The sequence below is a fragment of the Bombus impatiens genome, unplaced genomic scaffold, assembly GCF_000188095.3.
Source record: "Bombus impatiens unplaced genomic scaffold, BIMP_2.2 scf_0670, whole genome shotgun sequence".
Classification (NCBI taxonomy): Eukaryota; Metazoa; Arthropoda; class Insecta; order Hymenoptera; family Apidae; genus Bombus; species Bombus impatiens.
In genome coordinates this window covers 506,073-530,437 of record NT_177089.1, presented here as the reverse complement: position 1 = coordinate 530,437, position 24,365 = coordinate 506,073, and the positions used below count along the sequence as shown (strand labels likewise).

Genomic DNA, 24,365 nt, shown 5'->3' with positions numbered 1-24,365 from the left:
CTCGTGACGATTATTGATTGCGTTTTGGAACACGCTTAAGTTTAAATTGTTTGGTAACTATTTTTAAAAATCATTGAAGATATTGTTAACGCACTATTTTGAATAACAACAGTATTTTTATCAATGCATCTAATTTGTGTAAATTAATAAATATAATAGTTATATTCAAAATAATTACAATTACGAACAATTAAAACGTAATTAAGACACTCGTAAAGTTTACTGGCTACAAATTAATATTATTCAAATATAAATTGGAGCATAATTGTCAACGTAGTTATCAATGGGAAAAAAGGTTCGTAATAAAATTGAAAGTCATCATTGGGGAAGTAAGTACTTTTATCGGTGACTCTCAAATGTATGTAATAATAAAACTACATTAGATAATGACTATCATTTCCTGGCGACACCATCAAGGTCTCCCTCTGCTCTCGGCACATCTATTCAAGCAGAGCGTATGATTAAAAAAAAGTTTCTTTACATTTCTAATTACTAAATACGTAAATAGAATACGAAATATATGTACAGCGAATAATAAAATTTCTGTTATATTTTCAACTGTGCCAATAATTTTGTAACTTTGTACTTCATAAAAAATTTGTCTTATAAAAACAACAAATTTTTAAAGTTGAAATTGACCCAAACAAAGATACAAAGATTTAAAGCTTATACTGTCTAAGATAAAATGGTATTATAAAATTATAATCTTGCCTTCCTTCTTCTTATCTTATTAATCTCTAATCTAAAAATGTTATCAGGATTCATGGACGAGGATGGAAATACTCTTAGGATTTCGTACAACTATAATTATTAGATAGTTTTACAATTATTATATATTTTCTATTATAATCATTTTTATTTCTTATAATTTACTGTTCTTCGTTATCTCGTATTTATATTTATATATATATTTATATTTATATATAAAACACATAGCTATGAAATATTAAGTTGTGTGTAGTGTAGCAATGCGACTCCAAATAGTTTAAAAAATATCCACTAAATGCACATGCATTAAACTAGAAAAAAGCGAACAGTGTCATCGATTTCATTGTATGTTTCTTTCTTCTTTTGATTAAGATCGTTAATTACTGCGTTTCGTTCTTCTTGCCTAGGCGTATACTGCGTTACTCATGATCGTATGTACAAATTAGTGAAGCGCACAGTACAATATATAGTAAAAAAGATGAGACGTTTTACAAACGTATTCCCAACATGTGCTACTCAGAGGTATCGTCGAGAGAAATATGATTATTACCACGTCAAGAAAAAGTGCATTCCAAGAAAAATGGAACAAGTCGACGTCGATTGAAATGAGTCGCATTGTAAATGGACAACATCTGAACAGAAAAGAGGGCGAGAGCTTTTAGTAAAAATGAATAGTTCTTAAATAATCGTCACTGAAAAAGATGGTCAAAAACGCGGTTCTTAAGTTTCGACCTTAAACCATTCTTACACTCTATATGAAACAAAAAACAACCGTGATAAATATTTAAAAATGTCAAAAGATAAGACAAAAGGAAAATAATAAAGAATACGAAAGTTAACAATCGCGTAAATCGCAACGTGAATACGATATCAGTTAATATCAAGCGGGACGCTTCAAATGGAATCGATACCATTCCCGATTCTTCTCGTTGATAAAAGCTCGCTTGATAAAAACTGCATCTCACACGCAGAAACATGTATAAAGAACAATTAAATATTATCTCTTCGTTCTATTCTTAATTTCGTCGAATCGTGATATTTTGGGATCGTATATAAGAGGAAACTCTTAAAATTATTAAACAATGTGTGTTCCATTTCTTTTTTTTTATAATCCTCCAATGCGTATTCCCTTAGGGCGTAGCATATATTTAACAATTTTTTAAAAGCTAATTTATATTTATATTTATATATAATATTTATATATTTATTTATATATTTATATATGTATTATGTCCCAAGTTAGTGTGCCGCTTAAATATATATATGGCAGTCATCGAAACGCAAACGAATCGTTTGCGGAGAAACGCGAAATTAAAAAAAAAGAGGTGCTGGGCGAGAGAAAGTGTATATACCGGTGTACAGAGACCTTACAAATGAACACGTGCATCGATTGAGCTGCTTAAATTGATAAAACAAGGCAGATATCATGAATTAAAGAACAACGTTTCTTTCCTTCTTAAGACGAGAGCAACAACGCGTATCAAGTTACTGCACAAGCTCTAATAAGAGTTTCTTCTAAAATAGAAACATTATAGCACTCTAAGCTGCTACAAATTTTTATCTATGTAGTATAAAAAGGGCTAGAAGATACTTTTCAATTAAACGAGAGTTATATCTCATAAGGCATTGCTTCTCGAGTTCAACAGCGAACGTCTGTTCAAAAATGGCATTTACGCGACTCGTAGAAACATAGAAAATTGTTCGAAGCAATATTAGCAAATACATACTGTAAAAAATAGATCACTTATCGAGCTTATCACGTTTCACTGCTGTTATTCGATTCGTTACGTGTCATTGCTTGAAAATGTGATCTACTGGCTTATCCCGAACAGTCTGAATTAACTTTATAATCGAATTCTTATCTGACTTATAATATGCAGAACTTTTGCAGTAACTGATATCAACTATGGTATCAACTAAATATTACAGACAAACGAAGGATCGCCTTGGCTACATTGTAAAATAATATCAAAACGCAAGATACGCCCACGTATTAAATTACAAAATCTAAAACTTGTACTCAGTAGTTCACTATGCGAGTATGCGAGAAAGATGGGCAATCAATTTTGACAATTAATATCCATGTTCAAGTAAACTCGATCACGCTAACGTGGGACATCGAATGTTTGTATGTGTTTGTGTGTCACTTTCTCAACTAGCGATATATTGCAAAGTGTCCGAAAATTCCTTGAAGAAACTAAAAAAAACGCAATTAAAGACTTCAAATGGCCTACGCGCGCGTGAAATGTTTTAAATACATACAGACAGCTGCTTAAATATTTTCTATTAGTTTCTTTTTTTTTTCTTCGTGATGAATAGTTATCGAAGATGGTAGGCATTTTTCGTAAAATCGACACGGATCTTATAACAAGTCGAGTCTTCCTTCGATTTTGTTTCTTTCTCGTTTTTTTTTTCCAAACACCATGTCCGCGTGTATGTCTCCTAATTCTTACAATCAGCGCTGCCTTTTTATTTATTTGTTAACCACGTAGAGCGACGAAACATTTCTTTTAAACTGTGTGTGTTGTGCTGAGCGGCTTATACCGAACTTCACTGCTCCAGTTTAGCTGAAAATTGGCAAACAAAGCAAACATTAAATTAAAAAATGTTAACGCGTATTACGTAGAAGGCATGTGTGCGTAGTGTTTCTTTGGAAAACAATGGTAATTTCTTATCCACGAGGCGTAGAGCTAAATTAGTCTTATCTCTCTTTCTATAGTTCATAAAATTGTCAATAAAAACAAATTCTTAAACAACTTTTTAAGATTTCTATAAATTGAAATGAAAAAGAAAAAATATATATATCAAGATTTAAGTTTCCTTTTAAACTAGCGAACTTCATCTAAAAAGATATTCCTTAAATAACATTTAGAATATTATTACATATTTTTTCGATGGTAAACTAAAATATACAAAATTAAAGATCGTACCGCTCTAGCCTCTTTAAAATTTAATACGCACGATATTGAGCAAGAATGCGTATCAAGTATCCATAAGGAAATATAGCGCAGCCTGTTTTTTACCTTTCCACTTTTTTGAATGTTTAGTCTTCAAATCTGCTTTGAAATATAATTGCATTTGATTTCAATATTTAGCCTAATACACATAATTTTTAAATAGTAAAATGGACAGGTTGAAACAGGTCACCCTGTATATATGGGAATAATAATACTACGTCTCAAAATATCTTTTAATGCTGCTAAATGAGTGCTATAACACTATCTGTCAAGGTTTGACATGAGCAAGTACGGATACTACACACAAATCTGGGCAATTAAAGTACATATGCACGAATCAGCTCTATCATTTAGGAGCTGCACGCGTTTATGTAAGTCGCGTGTACAGCCAAAATTTACCTCCAACAGTAGAAGGCAACAGTGTCATATCTTACTGATAACCAGGATGATTTCTCTGAAAGTATTTTCTTTTTTTCCGACCAGCAAAGAAGCGTGAACAAATGATATAATATGTATGATGACATAACGAAGCAATGACAAAAGGATGGCAGCAATATAATCCAACAATGATATACAATAAATCATGTGTGTCTACGCATATATATAATAATAACAATACATTATACTAGAGCGAACGAAAGAAATGTTTCATGAAAAAGCAATGAAAAATGCTGATAAAAAGCGCCTGTGAACTGAGCTTTGTTTGGTGACATGATTAAAATGATTGTGTTTCATATTCTCTTCCTCTTGTTTTTTCCCGAATGAGACAAAATTTGACTCGTACATTTCATATATTCGGTTTTCATGTCTGGAAATGTTTTGTCGCTAAAGTACAGCTGCTCGCTTAGGGATGATAATCATCCATCGCAATTCGTTGATCCGCTCACGTTACACTTTGTGAAATTAAAACTATCCTTTGCTGAAATACGATATTTTTCATTTTTTAATTTGCGTTCTAGTTTCTCATTTGGTCTTCTATAATCCATACACGTTTATATCCAAATGACATTTATCGACTTTGCTAAATTATATAATTTATACAATTATAAAATTCTAGAACCTTCAAATAGAATAACTTCAGAATTTACTAATGCCGGAACATGTAACTTGGCAAATCTTTCTAGCACTCAATTATGCATAGCTTCGCTAGATTCTATAGATAGAGAGTAGAATTTTTCACAGAATCAATAGTGTTTGCAAAAAGTAAAGTAAAAATTAACACTCCCTTTTTATGTCAAATTTTTACTTCACTTCAGATTGCTATCGTATCTTTCTCAAAATTAATAAATGCTATCATTCGAAAGAATATATACTGCATCTCATAACTATAAGACCAGCCTAAGATTCTCAATTTTTATATAGGTACAACGCCAAATCTAATTAGAAGCATATAAAAGCAAACAGAAGTTATAAAAATTATAAAAGAAGAACTTGTAGAAATTATTGTTACAGTTTCATTTTATTTCACCTTAATTTCAATTCTTTATAGTAAAATATTCTGCTACGCTGGTTCTATAGTTAGTCCCCATTTTTAGCGAACATACCGTACAAAAATTGAAAACTTTGGGTAGTTTTATAATTATGGAGCACAGTATATATGTATAACGGATAACGAGTTATGACTGTAATTAGCGACTTGAACGTTATCTAAGGAACTTTTTACGGTCGCGCATATGAAACACAGTTAAGCACCGCACGTACAGGTTCTCCTTTTTGTAGAGAACTTCGATTATAATATATATCATTCCGCATTCACAATTGGAAGAACATTCCTCTTGTACTTTTTTAGATATGCTAATTAAATGTAACCAAAGAAAAAGAAAAAAAAGGTGTAACAGAAGGATAGAGAAAAGAAAATTGGTAAACGATGATCAATGAAAATCGTGCAGTAGTACGACGGTAAAAATGATCTAATGATTATTTATGCGACTCACCGCAATCTCTCTAAATGTTGTTCCAATTGTGTACTGTTTTCTTACAGTTCATTGGTTTCACACTTTCTACTTTTTGGCTTTTCTAAAATATGATAAATGCAAAATGTGATCGAATGAAATGGAAAAATGTCTGCCAGCGTTAAACGTATACCGTGAGATGGTAATGACACGGGAAAACCTCGAATCTTTAGAACAATCGTGAATAATTCATCGGTCCGAGGTGATCACCTTGCCACTCGTATAACGATGATCAATGATATTTTGAAAACGAAGCAAAATATTTGTAAAATACCTACATTTTGGAACACGCTTTTTAACTGGAACTTTTAACCGGAGTTTTACTTAGCTCTCAGAAATGCACAGATGACGAGAAGCTAGCGAAAAACGAAGATTACTGAATGATTAATGCAAGAGAAAGGAAAAAACATTAAAAAGTCCATAGTTAAACATACACACCCTGTAAATATGCTCCAATACGAGCAATTAACGATGCTTACTAACAATGATTCGCGTTAAAAATTGACACAGCACTCGTAATGGACTCGTAAAGGTAAAAGAAAGTGATTTGACAATCATCAGCATGAAGAACAGATGACACGGAAGATGACATGAATAACGAGAAGTTTTTATAAAATTTTTAATCGATTTAAGAAGAAACGACGATTAAAGAAACGAAAATAACAGATTTGAACAACGAAGCGTTTAGCTAATGATATTTCGTTTCCTATCGAATTCCATCAATCTCTTTCTATCTCTTTTTTTTTTTACTTTACGTGATATGTTGGCGTTACGTATCTTCCCACGCGGTCATCCGGTCGCCTTTTTGCCGAATTTTTTTTTCAGATACTTCTAACGAGAGACTCACTTTTTCTTGAGAGTGAAGAAACTACGCCGCTTGGTCTCGGCTTGTGTAGGCGCGGGTAGAGTGTGCGCCCTAGACGTACCCGCACCTGATGTACCCTGTGCTGCTTGGTTCAACACGGTAACCCAGTCGTTCATTTCAGCATCGTCTTTAGCCTGGAATAGGAAGTCTGATCCGCTTTGTGACCTAAAAGATATGAAATTTTAATCGATACTTCTCTATCGTATTTATATTAAATTGTACGTTTATGATCACAGGAAGAAGAGAGCAGGATTCTCAACTTTTTCAAGCAAAATACGTATTCATCATATTATGTAATTTCTATGAATATATTGGCAATTATGTCAAACTAAATCACAAAGTTGCAGACCCTGTGGCAAAAGTTTTTGTAAAATCTCCTTAATCGTTGATATAAATTCTTAGCGTGAAGCCAAACAGCAACCAAATATTGCTCCTCTTCCCACTCTCTGCCATATTGGGACTACAAGCAGAACTCACTTTACTCGGAAGACATGTTTCTTCTTAGTGTAATCGCTCGCCACAGTAATAGTCGCTCCTCTAAGGTCCAGAGGAGACTCTCCCTTGTACGGTTGATCAGGCGCTGCCTTGTATGACTTTTGGTCGGTATATACAAACAAGCTCTGTCCACGAACGACCATGTACACTTTGTGCCAGGACCGATTAGACGCCTTCTTCGTTGTGCTCTCCCATTCGTGCTTTCGTTGCAACACGCCCTCGAATTCATCATCGGTGGGACTTCGTTGTTCTGTAAAATCGAATTTAATTTAAAGTCAAACTGACAAACGACAGAAGATAAAAATAACTATACTACTTGGCGAATAGTATGCGAAGAGTTAAAGAGAAAAGAACGTAATCTACGTTACAACATCCAGTTTCCTTTCGAACATGTAACACAACTGCAAACACAATTATACATTCATTGGGTGGAATCCATTTCAAGTAGGAAGACCTGAACAGTTAATCAGATAGACGTTATAAAACAATGCCGGAATGCAATCGAGATACCCAAACATGTACACGCATTCACCGTACAGCACCAATCGTAAACTTGATTCTGATCACGTATGATTAGAAGGATGCATACATTATTAACGTTTCCATAGCCCAGATTCCTAATGTTTCATTCAACATCCCTCGTACACGTATTCCAGACACACGTACGCAATTCAGGAAATTAAGGAAACGCTTCCTGCGATCATCAATGAAGCTGGAATAGCAAAATGTTTAATAGTTGCTCGACGATATGAAAGTTCATCTTCCAGAGGCTCGTATCACTACCTAAATAAAGTGTTAATTAATTTATTAATATATTTCGATCGATTATCAACTAGTGTTAATTCCATTAAGTTTACTTGGTGTGACCGAACGTTTATTAAATTCATATCACTGTCAAGCGAACTTAAAGAGATATTAACGAGCTATTATCGTAATTAAAATGGTGGGTAGGCATAACGGTAGCAGAAAAACTCCAGTGTGCACGATGTTTGAATAGAATTGCTTACCGGAAATGCTGCGCTCATCGTCACTCACGCCACTTCGATCTAAACTCGGCGACTTGGCGGATTTTCTCCAGCGGAAACTCCTGAACGGCGACTTGCTGCGACTACGTTCCTTACGTCTTAAAGTACCAGACTCGGAACCGCTTCCACCTTTCGGAGCTTTTAACACGACACACGTAACACACGCCACGTTATTAACTACTTACATCGAGTCACATCGACAGCCTAGTTTTATTTTAGAATTGTGGTCGAAGGAAGGTAAGGGACAGGAACGTTTGTTAAATTCGCATCGTTTTGCTGCACATGCAACGCATGCTCATGCGAGACTCACTTTATCCGCCAAGATACAAATTCTGGCAAAAATATGATCCGCTTTCGAAAATTTGTTCCATCGAATCTTTTATCAAACATGATTTTTTTTTTATTACTATAATTAGGCAAAGCACGATCGACGAGTTTACGATAACAAGAACGAGGTTCCAATGTTTAAATCGTATTTACTGCAAAATGATCGCGATATTATTAGAATGTTGCTCGATTGTGAATTTATAACACGTTCGAAAAAGCTATTTGATCTCTAATTGATTTTTGTTGGTTTATTTAAATTGTTTGTTACAGCGATCCTTTCAATCTCTTAACTTCACTGTTTCTCTACTTTGCCAGATTTTCTAACTGCTGGACAATTTATTAAACAGGTAGGTGTTATTACTACTGAAGTAAAAAAAGATGATGATGATGATTTTTAATCAGAGAAATTAATCAAAGTCGACGCGGGAAAGATATGATAATATTCGTGATTGATTTGCTAACGTATCTGTTTCATGAAACCTTATCATATTTTTCCCTCGTAATATTAATTTGTAATTAATAATCTACTATGAAAGACATAACTCTAAAATTCTACAATCTTTCTATTTCCCTATATCTTCCGTATATTACAAAGTTATTGTATAAAGATGTTATTGCTACGGAAATCTAGCGCTCGGAACAGGCTTTAACGTATTCCTTGAAAATTCTAAATCAATAACGACAGGTCATATACTGTACAAAAGCCATAGAAAGAAGACTAAAAAGGAAACACCCAGCAGATCTCACAAAGGATATATCTTAACAAACACGAATATGGTACTCCATCGGGGGTAGCCACCCACATGATAATCAAACAGATAAAAAATTCTACCAAATGTCCAAGTTGGACAAATTGTGAATGTGAAAAAAGAAATATACTGTACAAATGGCTCGTTTCCTCTTCGCAACGTTGTCTTTTAATAAGTTTTAACGTCGCAACAACCCAACGTATGTGGTTGTTGACGACGATAAAGAAGAGTAAAAATACTGTGAGGATTAGATTTTGTTGTGGAACATCGTGTTTTTCAAAAGGAGGGAAGAAACTTTCGAACTTTGTTTACCGTGACATTGACATTTTTATAGAGAAAATCTGCCAACTTTTGTTTTCGCTCATGGAAACGATATTAGCCAATATTCGCGTTTATATAGAAAGAAATATCGATTTCATACGGCTATTAATTTCACTATAACGTAGCATGATGACGACTTTCGACCCGTTTCTTAGAGGCAAAATAGAACAGAGCGACTTGTGTTGCGGCGAACAACCGCAAAAGCCGCATGAACCAAAAGTACACGTGGTACCAGCGCTGTCCACTACAGCACCAGCCTGGTCAGGCATCGCGATAATTGACTTAAAAATGAAAGAAATATGCCTGAAAGATTACAAGGGAAAATATCTGATATTGCTCTTTTATCCCTACGATTTCACTTTTATCTGCCCTACGGAAATCATACAATTCAATGATCGTATCGAAGAATTCAGTAAATTAGGTATACGCTACTTATCTCTTATTTTCTTTCCTTTACTTTCCTCTTTTAATTTCGAAATTCAAGATACAAATATATATATATATATATATGTCGGAGTCAAGATGGCATTTTGGGGCGTTCGATGAACCTTTACTTACTCTACCGTCGCGGATGTAGCTAATATTTATCGGTACAAATGGGGGCACTACAAGAGGCTATGAATAATGGCGATAGGATGGTCGAGATGATGGTGACAACGAATTCAGGTTCGATGACGAATCCACGGTCCACGGGAGGACAAGTATCAACGTAATACTCGATTCGGGTAACTTCTCAATCAGCAATTCGTCCAACGACTAACTAACAAACTAACTCACCCGTAATCCAAAAGAAACTGCCCTTATATGCTCCTGTCCCCACTTCTCGGGTCAATTTTTGTTTTCAAGGAGAGCCATATGATCATTTCATACCTCTGTCGGGTACACGTCCCTCCCGTGACCGTGGCTACGTCTAGTGACCCGCTATGTCACATCGAGCCCGAACCTATCGTCATAAAGTCAGATTGGAACATTAAAACTATTTCTTATTTTTATTACTTAAGTGCAGCTATAGTAAAAGTCTGGACTAGAGTATCGGGGTTTTTCCCAGCATTCCGCACGGGAAATCCCGATGTTCTTTCATCTCCGACATATATATAATTATACATTCATAAATTGAATATGTTACTCTGTTCGTTATCTTTTGCATCTCTCTCTACTTCGTACAATTATTATATAATACCAATTATTATATAATACCAATTTCGCTGGAAATGACAAACAGGCTGCGAGGTAATTGCCATTTCTACGGATTCTCCGTACGCACATCTAGCATGGATCATTACACCCCGGAAGCAAGGTGGTCTGGGCGAAATGAAAATACCCTTTTTATCCGATAAGAATCAGAATATATCGAGAATGTACGGAGTACTGGATGAAAAAGAAGGAATATGCCTTAAGGGACTGTTCGTCATCGATAGAAACCAATTGATTCGACATATCGCGATCAGTGAGATTTCCATGTCTCGTTCTGTCGACGAGACTCTGAGGATCTTGGAGGCGTGTGAATTCATCGACGAATTTGGAGGCGTCTGTCCTGCGGGTCCAAGAGAGAAATTAAACGATACAAGCGACGAGCTAAATTATTTTAGCACGTAATCGTTAGGTCGCCAATGTATATGCAAATTCGTATCTTCGTGAACGCCACTGAAGAAGCAGAGCTTTTCCAAGTTTAATCTTATTCAGAGGGAGATTCTCTATGTTTTGTACTTCTTTTTTTAATATTGGGATTAATTATTTTAATGCGATGAAATTCTGGAAAAGAATTCTTCGAGTATTATTAGACGACCTATTGATCTTTGGATTATAATTTTTAGTATGATATATTTTATAAGTTTTTTGTGAATGACAAATAAAGAAGACATTGATCCTTAAAATGGACTTACTTGTTGGACTAGACAGACCCTGCGAAGGTTTCAAGGGGGTGGTGGCAGGTGGTGTTTCTTCTCCTCGCATGGATAGACGTGCAGGTTTCTGAGCATGCACTATATACCATCACACCGATTATAACATGCCATACTTTGGAATCGTATTATACTGAGAATGAAGGCGTCACTCTATGAAAGCAAAACATCTAACACGACCAACTAAACAATACATTTTTCAAATTATTTGTTAAAATAAGCAAAGAACACTCCGAGAGATATAATGAATGATTGTTAAGCACTGTGGAATGAAACAAAGATGAAATAAGGATTTTAGATTACGATGGATCAACAATAAACAGACAAGCTGCTCTAAAAGCATCTGCTATTGCATAGGAAAGATGTTAGATACACATACAAACATACTTCAAAGTTCAAGTTATATTTGAATACTAACTTTCATATAAGTCACTGTGTGTGCTTACCTTTCAAATAAAGATTAAATTTTGTTGTATACTATTAATCGAGAGAAAGAACTTAATTTACGTAATTTGTACCCACCACTTTTATTTGAAAAATTATTATATTAACTCGTGTATGATAGGAATGTATATAATCGATATAATAAATATTGAATATGTCTGCATAATTCATGCAAAATTCAATTTTAATTGAAAAATATTCGTGATGTCGGTTGAAATATTATTAATCATTTTTTTTTTAAATACTCGTGTGTCTCAGGTAGAATAACTCCATCACCTGCTAAAAATAGTTAATAAAAGCAAGTAAAGGTTCGTAGCTGCGATTATAGCGAGAAACAGTAGTAATTTGCCTACGAATATGCTGAAAGACAGAACACGTGAAATTTATGAGAATGACCTGAATTGTGTAAAGATCAAATTACAATTTCAGAAGCTAGTTTTTATGCTTCTGCAAAGAGTAAAAGGTTTACATTATTTCTTACAAAATATAATTGCACAATTCGGGCAAATATTTCCATGGAAAGAAACTAAAGAAAATCTGCTGTAAAACGCTGCCAGATGATTTGATTTTATGCTCCATCACCAGCTTAAAGGATCGATATAGCGGGATCTATATATAAAGTGCAATTCAATCATCAAATATCAGAGCCTCGTTTATAGACCAACTACAGATACGTAGTTACTACTGCTGAACAAACATTCAGCAACATATAATTGCACGACATTCTCGAAAAACTAGATCGCCTTCTATAAAAAAAAAGGCACTGATATTTAATAGAGTGTTGTCATTAAGAAACGATAATAAAATTAGTAAAAGATATACTGTATCATAACATACAATGATTTCCCTATATTCTGAAAAAGATTTTTAATTCTTTGCACTTTTCGTTAGCCACAATGAAAGAAATCGAGTGATGTAAAAATGAATTGTGCAAAGAAATGAAATAGAAAATACGATAAATAAATTAGCAGATGTGTAATGCATTAAATGGTCATCAAAATGGTACAAACACAATACGTTATATGACGTTGATCATATAATAGATACACATGTATATATATATATATATAGTCACATAAAAGGTAAAAAAAAACAATCTGTTTGAAATAATCATTTGGAAATAAAGACAAAATTTCTAGCGAAAAGATGACGATATTTGTTTCATCAGGACACTCACCTTCCTTGGGCTTGTCTTGAGGTTGTGGTGTACGTGTAGAAGCCTTGCGATGTGCCACTGCGATTTGTGCATTCCGTGCCGCATTTTAAGGTGCGTTATAGGATAGAATCGATAATTGGGATTCATTGGATTTCCATTTGGAACGGAGTCACAATGGCGATAATAGGTTGGAAAGAGAAAAAGGCAAAAATAAACGTGCTGTTAGCAATTTCATGCTTATCCAAACAAACCAGTTTGTAAAACCAGTCGCCTGAGAGTTAAGTGTACAAAATACGTGGAAAGCAAAATCGGACGATACATATTGTATTAGTACAACAATAAAAAAAAAAGAAGAGAAAAAAAAACGTTTCTATTCATTCTTTATAGTAGAATCGAGCGCTCAACGATCATCAATCCCGCATTATCGTTGTTTTTGCAAGACATTAGATTGAGATATTTACTGATAATATCGTTTTAAAGCATCTAAAGAAAATGTTATCTTTCTTAGGTATCTTAATCGGTTTTTTGAATAGATATTCGTATTCTCTAATGCACTGAAAAGTGAACATTACAATGCAACGTATACGACACTCTTATCAAACTGTCTTTAGATAAAAAGACATTATGCAGTACATGTGTTATTATCTTACCATGTGATTCGTCTTCTCCGGCGGGACGTTCTCCAGTTGGTACACCTTCTGCTTCGGCTCTGTTATGCAAAAATCATTATACTCTGTTATACCTTATATTCCTTAATATTATTTCCTAGTTACCATTACAATATTTTATTCGTTTTATATTATAATTTTTTTATTATATCTTAGATCCAGTGCTACTTATAATTTTATTACTGGCTAATTGTAAGTATTTTTCACTAGCTAAATACGAAGCAAAACATATAATGAAAATTATTAAAATTTAATGGTACCTTTCGCTCGGTGGTTCGTCTGGACTAGTTACCGGTGTTGCTTTAGCTAATCGAGCTGCCTCGGCTGCTGCGGCCTCCTCCTTCTTGCGTCTTTCTTCTTCCTCTCGTTCTTGTTCTCTCCTCTTCATTTCTTTCAACTCAAACTGTAGCACGTACAAATGTTTTCATTGAATAAATTGTACAAATCAATATTTCTCATTCATAGAAAAAACACTAACCGTAGTGAGTCGATGCAAGGCACTAAACCTTTCTTCCTGAGCAGCTGCCGATTTTTCAAACGCTTCGTGCTTCTTAATCAGATTCTCCACTTCATCGATCGTGTGCTGTAACAATTACATTTATTATATCATTAATTTTCATCAAATATTATTAACATCGTTAAAGAATTATGTTAGAAATTAATTTAACATTACTTACGCCAAGTTCTTGACTCATAAGGTATGGTTCCTGGGCGACTAACCATGCTTCAGCAACCGCTGCGTCTCTTGCGAATTGATAGACCTCCAAAACTACAATAATACACAGACATCATTAATAAGGTGACCATATCATTTCTGACACGATAAATAGACTGCGGATATTTATATAGATTCGTATTTTTACGAACACTATTAAAAAATGTATTTCACCTACTTATAATCTATATTCTATCTGAGATATTTTAAAGATTTTTTGTACTTTGAAATTTCCTATAAATGCATAAAAATCCACAATAAATTATAATAGTTCAATCAAAATATCTATATATTTACTCAGTTGTAGATTCTCCCAACGTTCCTCCCATCTATGCAGCAACGCGTTTCTGTGATCAGTTAAAGCTGCCAATTTCTCCTTGATCTGGCTACTAGCATAGTGGTTCCTGGCTAACAAGTCTTTCCCAAGATTGATACACGCCATCAGATTGTCCTCCCTAGCATCTATTTCGGCTTTTAAACTTTGATGATTGTTCATTAGTAACTCCACTCCAGCAACGTCGCGAGGTTTCTCCGAAGTGTTCATCTGACGAACTACATCATCCATCCAAATCATCAGAGTCCTAACCATGTTGAAGAATCGGAACAGATCACCGGTATCCTCCAGTTTCGTTCTTCTACCATCGCAAAGCGATTGAAGATTGTTCCAAGCAGCAACTACCTCTCCTTCACGATTAGTGATCTCTCTAGCCTTGTCTCCGCAATAACTAGCCTGTAACGTAGCAGATTCCTCTTGGATCTGCGACACCTGGCTCTGCAACGTGGATAAATCCTGCATGAAATTGGCGTGCTTCCTCTGCAGAGCTGAGACTGAGCCAGCGTCGCGACCTAATTCGTCAGACATAGCGTTCTGTTTCTCCAAGATTCTTCCAAGCACGTCTTTGCAATCGTGGAAGAACTTGTGCAGTTCTTTACTAGCTTCCAGCATTTGCGTACGAGTCTCGATCAATTCCAGCAAATCTTGCCAGACTTCGTTCAAACCATCCTCCCATTCTGCAATAGTAGCAGCATCGGAATGACCACTTGCCATTAGAGAATCTGCAATTCCATTCACTGCCGCCACTCTTTCCGAGCCTATCGCCTCAGTATCTCGAGCAAACTCTTTGAACCTCTCCCAAAGGAGCGTCACATGATCGTAATCCTGACCCAATTCGTGGCTTCCAGCTACTAATTCTCTTTCTGCGATCCACTGCTCTAGATCGTCCACTTCTCTATTCAGCATGAACAATTGAAGAGCGTCGTCTAATTTAGCTCGACGTTCGCCAGCAAGATCTTTCAAACCAGCGTACAGTTTGTCTACTTGTGATTGCTTCACAGCAATCTGGTCAACAAGAGGATGTTGATCGTTAATGAGCTGCCTGGCGGTTTCTCCAAGCTGGCGGATGGTCTCTGCATAATCTTCCATGGCATGTTCCAAAGACTCGTGTTTCTTCATCAAGTTCTGGGCTGAAATTTCGTCCTTGCCACGGTCTTCTACCATCATATACAATTCTTGTTCGCTCATCCAGGATTCCGCTTCTGTCGCGTCAAAGAAGTACTGCTGTGCCTTTTCGTTTTGCAAGAGATGCTTGTTCCTGTCGTCTACAGCATGCTTCAGCTCCTTCCATTTCTCGGTTAATTCGGGTATCAATTTCTGGAACTCAGGACTATCCTCGTGGCCCTCGTCTATAAGTTTCTGTCCGTTGTTGCAGACCAGATTGATTCTGGGTTCATGGTTCTCTATCTCAGTACGCAGAGACTGGTTCTTCTTCTTAAGCATGTGCACGTTAAACAATGAATTTCCATACTCCGTACTGGTAGCCTGAGGCATCTTCTCGGCGATCCAGAGTTTCTCGTCTTCCACGTCGCGCCTGAACTGGAAAGCTTCTTTCTTCTTCTCTAACTGACGTTGACGATCGATCAATGGTGCTTTCAGTTGGGCGAATCTCTGAGCCACCTTCTCCTTCTTGCACTTAATCTCCTCCATCTTGTCGTCAGGCACCGTACGTTGCAAGTGTTCAGCCTGTTTGTCCAACTCGGTAACCTGTCTCGCTTTCACAGCCATCTGAGTTTCGATCATTTGTTGCTTCTGCATCAAGATATTCACCGATGCCAAATCAGAACCAGTATCCGTGCTTTCAATCTGTTTCTCCAGTTCGTTCATCCAAGAATCAATATCGTCGCAAGTCTGGTGAATAAGAACTTCACGATTGGCGTCGAACAGGCGTTCACCCTTGTCATGAGTAGTAGTCTCAAGTTCCTCAAACTGGTCAGCCAATTCTGCCACCTTAGGCTTGATGATCTCAGCTAAATCAGGCTTCTGTTGAATCAATTCTTCAGCAGCCTGTTGTAATTGCTGCAGACGATCCTTATTACTCGCGATTTCGGCCTCAAACGCCTGGTGCCTTGTCCACTTGCTATGCACCGTCTTGGCACTTCTATAAGTTTCATCTTGAGCGGTGATGTGCTTCTCCTGAACCCATTCTCCCAATTCTTCGCAATCCTGTAAGAACATCTGCAACTGTAACTGATCCTTGAGTTTCTCCATATACTGATTCGCCTTCTCTCGGTTTATTCGACGACGCTCGTTAATGCTCTCTGCCTTCTTCTTGACTTTGTCCGCCGCGAAGTGGCCCTCGTCGACAAGTCGTCCGGCGAACTGCACCACGGAGTTGATTTTCTCGTCGTTCGCGTCCATCGTGGTCATGAACGCCTCGTGACGCTTGATCATGTGCTCCGCTTGTTCGAAGTTCGCCGGCGTTTCATCCTTAGCGAGAATGTGCTCTTGCTGGGACAAAAGCACTTCTGCCTGGCGTGCGTCGCGATCGAAGATTTGCAGATTAAGAGAATTGGACAGTAAGATCTTTCTGTTGACCCACATCTGGCGTAAATCTTCCCAGCCCATCTTCAGGGCGTTTAATCTCTCCCTAAGGAACATGTACTGTGTATCACCATCACCAGCTTCACTGGTCAATCTTTCGCCGTACTCCATCATCTTCTGGTAGTCATCGGTATAATTATCAATCTCTTCCTTAATATTCTGGTGTTGTGTCAAGAGTTTCTCAGCATCAGCCAAGGTAGTTGGAGTATCTTCGCTGGCCACATCAGTTTGTGTCCTGCGTAACCAAGCCTGGAAGTGATCCAAATCTCTGAGGAATCTGTGAAGATCACCTGCTTCTTCCAATTTTGCATCACGTTCCTTCAACATCTGTGTCAACTGCTCCCAAATAGTGTGTATCTGATCAATCCTTCCCTTGATCACCTCAGGATCTTCCAGATTCTGTTGTTGAATATTCTGAGCCTCCATTTCCAAGGCGTCCAATTTAGCCTGGATGGCTGCCAAGTCGCGCTCCATTCCACTTAGTCGACGTTGCAAGGTCATGACTCCAGTCAGATCCATCTCTAAACTGTCTGTTTGTTGAAGGATACGTTTCTTATCCTCGATCCAAGATACTGTCTCGCGGCATTCAATGTGGAAGGTCTGTACGCCATGAGCAGAGTTCAATTCGTCACGTTTGTTCTCTGCTTTCTCGCGGAGCTCAGCCCATTTCTGGTTCAACTCGTTCTGACGTGCAACGATCTGCTCAGAATTGGGATGTTCAACGTGCAATAATTGTCTTGCGAGTTGATTGACCACAGCAACTCGAGAAGCGTTGGCATACATTTCCTTTTCGAAACCATTGTATCTGTGCTTCATAATCTCAACGTCTTCGATATCCTTCGCTGGTACCATAGTCTCCAACATCCTATTCTTCTCACCGATCCATTGTTCCACTCCGTCTGACTCGCTGAACAACTTGTACAATGATAATGCATCCAACAATCTCTGTTTGCGAAGTTTGGCGAGTTCCATAAGTTCCTTGTATCTGGAGTCTATAGAGTCCAGTCTTTCCAGCACTTCCGGTGACTTAGCATCCTGCTCACCAAGAGACGATGCCTGCTGACGAAGCTGATCGATAGTTGTAGCGTAGTTCTTGAGTTCATCTGTCACATCTTTGTGTTTCTTCAACAACGATTGGACATTGGCTTCGTCTCTGCCAACGTCTTCTGATGAGACGAGTCGTAGTGTATCCAGCATCCAAATATCAATGTCATCGGCATCTGCAAACAGTTGATGGTAGTCTACAGCCTCCTCCAAGCGCTTCCTTCTGAAAGCGGCCAAATCCAGAAGATGATTCCACATTCCCAGAATTTCTTGAAGCCTCTCCTGAATCCTATCAGAACCAAAGTGTTTCTGACGAACCAGTTCATCTCCAACAGCAGCCACAGACATCAATTGCGGTTCATGAGACTGGATTTCATTCTCCAATGCTTTGTGTTTGGACAACAGCAGATTTATAGTCGTCAAATCGTGACCAATGTCTCCAGTCGATACGATCTGTTCCTTCTCCTTTATCCAATTCTCCTCGTCAGCCATGTCCCAATAGAACTGCCACAATTTACGAGACTCTTCCAATCTGGCTCTGCGTTCGACTGCCAGGCGTACCAATTCAGCGTACGCGTCTTCGAGCTGTTGTACGCGTTCAACAATGATAGTTGGATCACACGGTCGATAACCTTCTCCGTGTTCTAAGAATCTCTGGCTCTGTTGAACGACAGCTTTCACTCTTTCGCCCAACACGTTGATATCAGCTTCTACCAGAGAATGTTTCTGCAAAAGATCCTCGACGCCCATCAAGTGCTTTCCATAATCGTCGGTCAACAGACGCATTTTTATTTCTTCCATACTGTCTAGAATGTACAACATCTCTTGGAAGTTCTGTTGGAGCTGCAAAGACAACTCTAATCTCATCCTTCTAGCACGAAGCAATTCGAGCAGATAATTCCACAATCTAAGAACATTGTCTTTCCGAGCATTAATACGTTCGATATCGTGATAATTCTCAGCTTCCAATTCCTGTGAAACAGCCATAACAGCTTGAACTCGTTCTTCATAAGCAAAGATGTCTGTCTCGATGGCCTCGTGCTTCTTGGCTGCAGCTTCCACAGCAGCTAAATCGAAACCGAAATTATCCTGAGAAACCAAACGTTGATTCTCGGACAACCAGGTCTCTCTCATGCTAGCCTTTCGGTTGAATCTAGCTGCTAGTTGTTCCAATTTCTCCTGACGAATCAATTCTTCACGCAGTGCCAATTCACGCTCGTGTTCCGCCTTTTCTAGCCTCTCCCACGCTTTGTTAATGTCCGAGATCATCTTACCCTCTTTAGGCGTATATGGTTTTTGATTATTGGCTCGCATCTTCGACTGTAAAGTGAACAGCAACACCTCCAGATTGCCTTTCTCGACAAACTTCGGAGGTTTCTCCACAGTACGATAATTAGAGAATTGGGAGAGCTGAGATTGCACTCCTACTAAAGAGTTAGCAAACCGACGATCACCTAAAGCCTCTATGGTGCCTTCTATCCATCTCAATAGGTCACTGGTTAAACTTTCGTACTCGTGTATCATACGATCATTCTCCATGGCAATACCAACCACTTTGCCTATTCTTTTACCTTGCACGGTCTCCTGTTTCATCTTTGAGAAGTAATGATAATACGTGACTACATAAGTGATGATTGATTTTTCGTCAGGATGATCGACGAATATGTCTTCAGCATCTAAAAGTTTCGTCAGGCCAAGCTTGTCTTCGGCTACATTGAACGCGTTGTTTAAATTGTAAATAGCATTTGATTTGGAAAGTTTGTCGAACTGAATCAAATCCGGACGGTGTTTATGGATGATGGCGTTGAAGGCTAAACCATCGCGCCAGGATGTAGTGAAATTTCGTACATTTACATTGTGATATCCAGCAGTTTTCATTTGACACCAAAGAAGTAGAGCGTCTTTCGCTGATTTCGTTTCTTGATTGTCCGTTTCTTCGATGGTAATGTCTTGAATTTGGAATCGCAGGATAATGGTCCAGATGAGACCAAGACTCAAACGAGGATTTCCATCGACTATGTCGTGAGATCCCATATTTTCTAGATGCACTCGTTGCTCCCGAAGGAATTGCAACGCTTTATCGACGTTTTCTAGACAATGGATTCGCATTTTTCCTTTCGTAGGTCGTGGTAAACGTTCTCCGGAGAGAATCTCGAGAAGCTTGATGAGCATTTTGCCATCTCGAAGATCGACGTATAGATCGCCAATTCGGCATGAACACCGAACCAGATGGGAATTGACCCATTTTTGGAAAGTCTTCTTTTGTACCAATTCACGTTCACCTGGTTTAAGAAACACGAAAATAGAAACTTTAGTAAATATTATAACAACATTTTAATTACAGAATTGATTAAAAAAAAGGACGTAAGTATAGAAAATTTATTAAATTGCAATGTTTTAAAATCGCTTTTCTATTTCTACCTCTCAGGTCGTCCACAACTGTATCGTAGTTCATTTCTAATAAATTCAGGCTATCTATCTCACGATATCTGTTGCGATATTTATTTTTCTATACATTCTTATAATACACTCAAGTGCTCACTCAATGATTTTAGATTCACCGGAAGGCTACTACTAAACATTTTCTACGATAGCCACACATTTTAAAGCGTGCACTTATCAACCCAGTATCTATATCAAAGGATGTGGCAAAGCTAGCTTTGACGTTTTAATTTCACAAATAATTAACGATACATCATCGTGTAAATCATCAACGATCTACTAAAATTTATTCGTATACAAAGTATGCTTCTTATGACCATTTACAAATTGCATCTTACAAGTTACGTATAATATACACGAATTTACGAAATAAAGCTGCTATGCACCAACCATACTTTTCGATCACATTCACGTTTTTTTCAAAATTCATGAATGAAAATACTCCATACTACAAAAATTGGAAACCATTTATCAAACAGAAACGTTTCGTTTTTGTTAACGAATATAAAGATAACAAGTAAGGAAAAGAGAACGTACCAGCTAAAGCTTTGATGCGTGAACGTTCAAAAAGTCTCGAACTCGAGTTTCCCCCGTCGTATTCGTACTCATCGACAATCTCTTGTTGTAGCGTGGGGTCCCAACCCCCGCGCACCACCGAGATGTCGGTCGTCATTTTGTCAATCGGACCAACAACTCACTTCTTTCTTACCCTTCGAAAGGGTGCTCCTGGAACAAAGCAACATCACGTTCCGATTTTTATACGTAAAGAATTTTCATATTCGAACGAAATTTTCTTGCATTTTCTTCTTTCTTTTTTTTTCTGTTTAATTTTAGAAATCGATGAAATCAAACAAACGTGGTAATTAAACGTTTTATTCTTAGCCACTATTAAATAAAAAGTAATTATTACGAGAACTCTACAATATTGTATTTATTATATCATTTACGCACTAATTAATTACATAGGTCCAAGTATATTAAAATTTCACACGGTTATAAAGATTTGATACTATGAAAAGAAACAAAAATATGTAAAAGCTTGTAACGGGGCGCTTCATTCGGAAATAACGTTCAAATACTTTTTGTAGCCACTGTACATGCACGCACATCTATAAATCGTACATTATGTATCAGTGACGTTTGGTTGTACTGGTGACAACATTAATGATGTTTGGTCATCACGATGTTATTAAACATGCTAAATTGAATACTTTAATGTTCAAATACTTTTTGTTGCCACTGTACATGCACACACATCTATAAATCGTACATTATGTATCAGTGACGTTTGGTTGTACTGGTAACATTAATGATGTCTGGTCATCACGATGTTATTAAACATACTAAATTGAATACTTTAATGTTCAAATACTTTTTGTAGCCACTGTACATTCACGCACATCTATAAATCATACATTATGTATTAGTGACGTTTGGCTCTACTGGTGACAACGTTAATGATGTTTGGTCATCACGATGTTATTAAACGTGCTAAATTCAATACTTCAATACTTAATTCAATACTTCAACGTTCAAATACTTTTCGTAGCCACTGTACATTCACGCACATCTATAAATCATACATTATGTATCAGTGACGTTTGGCTCTACTGGTGACAACGTTAATGATGTTTGGTCATCACGATTGATTATTAAACGAGCTAAATTCAATTCGTTAGAATCGCTGAGCAAAAATACTTGGTACGAAACTTGTCAAACATTTTGTCCACTTTTCTACACAAAAGACCATCCGAGAACTTTCAGCTAAAATAACTCTGCATATATACGTACATACGTAATTAGCATATTTGGTGGACGTAACGATGAGTTGCTATCAACAACCTAGCCAACGACAATTTGTTTCAATTGCGGATTACGGTATCAGGAAGGAACGAATTCGCGGATACGAAGAACGGGACGAGCGGTTTATTCATTCGTCTGTGGCCGGCTTCGTACGCCATTGGTGCATATTTCGCACGTGTGACATCATTCGCGTGATGTAATCGCACGTCGAGCGACTCCCACACGATCTCAGGACGTAAAGCAACGAGTTGTTCACGGTACACGTCTGGAAATAAGCGGTACGTGCACTTGACAATATACGATCGTACGTTGCTTTCCTTCCATTTGATCGCGATAAACCCGTTCTTTGCAATCATCGTACAAAGTCTCTGATGTAACGATCCAATATAATTTTTCAGTCTAATAACGCCACGTAATCTGATAAATGCCTAGTTGCTCGAGTTTTCGTGATAATGATACGTCAGTCAGCCTTGCATTTTTCTTGCGATTTTATACAAACAATCGTACACGTAGCTAAAAGACGATTCATTACACGTTTCTTCGTATTATATTTACTCTTTAAAAGTCTACAAACTGTTGACCAGTTATACAGGTAGTATAAAAAGTCTTATTTTATATGATGTAACGACCAAAAATAACTTTTCGGTCCAATAACGTGGCGCAGCGTATCTGATAAACATTGCGCTGCTCGTCGAGAACAAAAATACCTCGTTTCTCTACTCTTCTTGCGACTGCATAGAATCGTTGCAGGAAATTATAACAGTCTAGTAGCTTTTTTCGAAAAATTATCTCGCGACGTATCGTCGTCAACCTTAAAATAAAACTAACAGATAAGACAGTATTTACGCATTTCTGTAGTTTTAAGCGCGCAATTTCAATTCCAACGACTATATCTGTCGACCAGGAGGAAGAATAAAGAACACCTCGGCAAACTGAAAGAATTTGAGGGAAATTGCACGAACAGTCGATGGAATTCTTATCATCGCGCTTCGCTCGCAGCAATCGAAAGCCTCGATTATGTAATTTCAATCAACGATACGCTATAAAAGTTTGTTTGCTCGATCGACAGGATGAAATCATGCGCGCAATTATGTTTTATTCATTCTCGGATTGACGTTGCTCTGTAAAAGGACTCGCGTCTCAAACGCGTGCTTTACCATTTCCATCAGAATCGGCGAACGTCGAACATCCAATTATCGTGCAGTCTCGTTGAATTTTAAATTTTTATAATTAACTTTTCCGAATGAATTACTTTCTCATCGAACGATAAGTATCATTGTTCGAAAAGAAGTCACATAGATACGAATCTTGCAGTAAACGTATGCTTCCAGTAGTCGGCCGTTTCGTAGAAATAATCGATGTGCGTGTTATTTGATTTTTTTCGTTAATAAAAATTGAAAAATAAAGAGGATGATTCCTGTGTACGCATAGAATAGACATTTACGTCTCCTTCTTTCTCTTTTTGAACATAACTTTCGGTACCAAAAACTTTATTTGCAAGACAGTGCTGTTTCAAAATGTTTAACACAAAAAAATGTACATAACAAATGTACATAAAAAATTACTAGGAGCGTTGGAAAACCTACGTGAATCACTGTACATAAACCTCGCCTATATCGTTTCACTGTTTCATTCTTAATATATGTTAAACGATAGCGATTCGTCTTTTACACGATTCCAGCTTATCTGCAGCCTTATCAACAATATCTGCAAGCATTTATCCGCAATTAATAGGTTCACCGTTTCTCATTGAAGAATATGCACGGTTACGCTGCTGCAGAATCTTTATTTGCCGTTCCAGGAATAACTTCTACGGTATATTATTCCGTACACATCTAGAATTAGTCACGCGTTCGTGGCATCGAAAAGTTGCACTTTCGTTCGCCTCCGCTAATTTCAAAGGTGTTTTAATTAC

General features: G+C 37.1%; 2 protein-coding genes across 9 annotated transcripts in view; one reads left to right on the top strand and one right to left on the bottom strand.

The window, feature by feature from the left end:
• Positions 1 to 1,806: 1,806 nt before the first annotated feature.
• The window catches only part of LOC100743601 (spectrin beta chain), a 39,154-nt gene continuing 16,595 nt past the window's right edge, over positions 1,807 to 24,365 (bottom strand). For 2 of the 8 annotated variants that reach the window (XM_003492283.4, XM_033322791.1), the window contains 12 exons: positions 21,185 to 21,373; positions 14,581 to 20,487; positions 14,246 to 14,337; positions 14,047 to 14,151; positions 13,829 to 13,971; positions 13,551 to 13,609; positions 12,922 to 12,978; positions 11,283 to 11,381; positions 7,985 to 8,140; positions 6,960 to 7,227; positions 6,465 to 6,647; positions 1,807 to 3,275 (listed from right to left, as the gene is read on the bottom strand). In XM_003492283.4, the coding sequence (XP_003492331.1) occupies positions 3,272 to 3,275; positions 6,465 to 6,647; positions 6,960 to 7,227; positions 7,985 to 8,140; positions 11,283 to 11,381; positions 12,922 to 12,978; positions 13,551 to 13,609; positions 13,829 to 13,971; positions 14,047 to 14,151; positions 14,246 to 14,337; positions 14,581 to 20,487; positions 21,185 to 21,320 (7,209 nt within the window). In that variant the 5' untranslated portion in view covers positions 21,321 to 21,373 and the 3' untranslated portion in view covers positions 1,807 to 3,271. The remainder of the gene's footprint in view (positions 3,276 to 6,464; positions 6,648 to 6,959; positions 7,228 to 7,984; positions 8,141 to 11,282; positions 11,382 to 12,921; positions 12,979 to 13,550; positions 13,610 to 13,828; positions 13,972 to 14,046; positions 14,152 to 14,245; positions 14,338 to 14,580; positions 20,488 to 21,184; positions 21,374 to 24,365) is intronic. The other 6 variants (XM_012389910.3, XM_024370175.2, XM_024370174.2 and 3 more) reach the window with 6 other exon arrangements.
• On the top strand, positions 9,479 to 10,995 carry LOC112213460 (peroxiredoxin-2-like). The gene is made up of 2 exons (XM_033322794.1): positions 9,479 to 9,820; positions 10,622 to 10,995. The coding sequence occupies exons 1-2, from the start codon at positions 9,526 to 9,528 to the stop codon at positions 10,993 to 10,995; spliced, it is 669 nt and encodes a 222-aa protein (XP_033178685.1). The 5' UTR covers positions 9,479 to 9,525.

Coding starts and splice junctions, on each gene's coding strand:
- LOC112213460 (XM_033322794.1), top strand. CDS start 9,526: ATGATGACGACTTTCGACCCGTTTCTTAGAGGCAAAATAGAACAGAGC. Junction 9,821..10,621: donor CGAAGAATTCAGTAAATTAG/GTATACGCTACT, acceptor AATGACAAACAG/GCTGCGAGGTAATTGCCATT.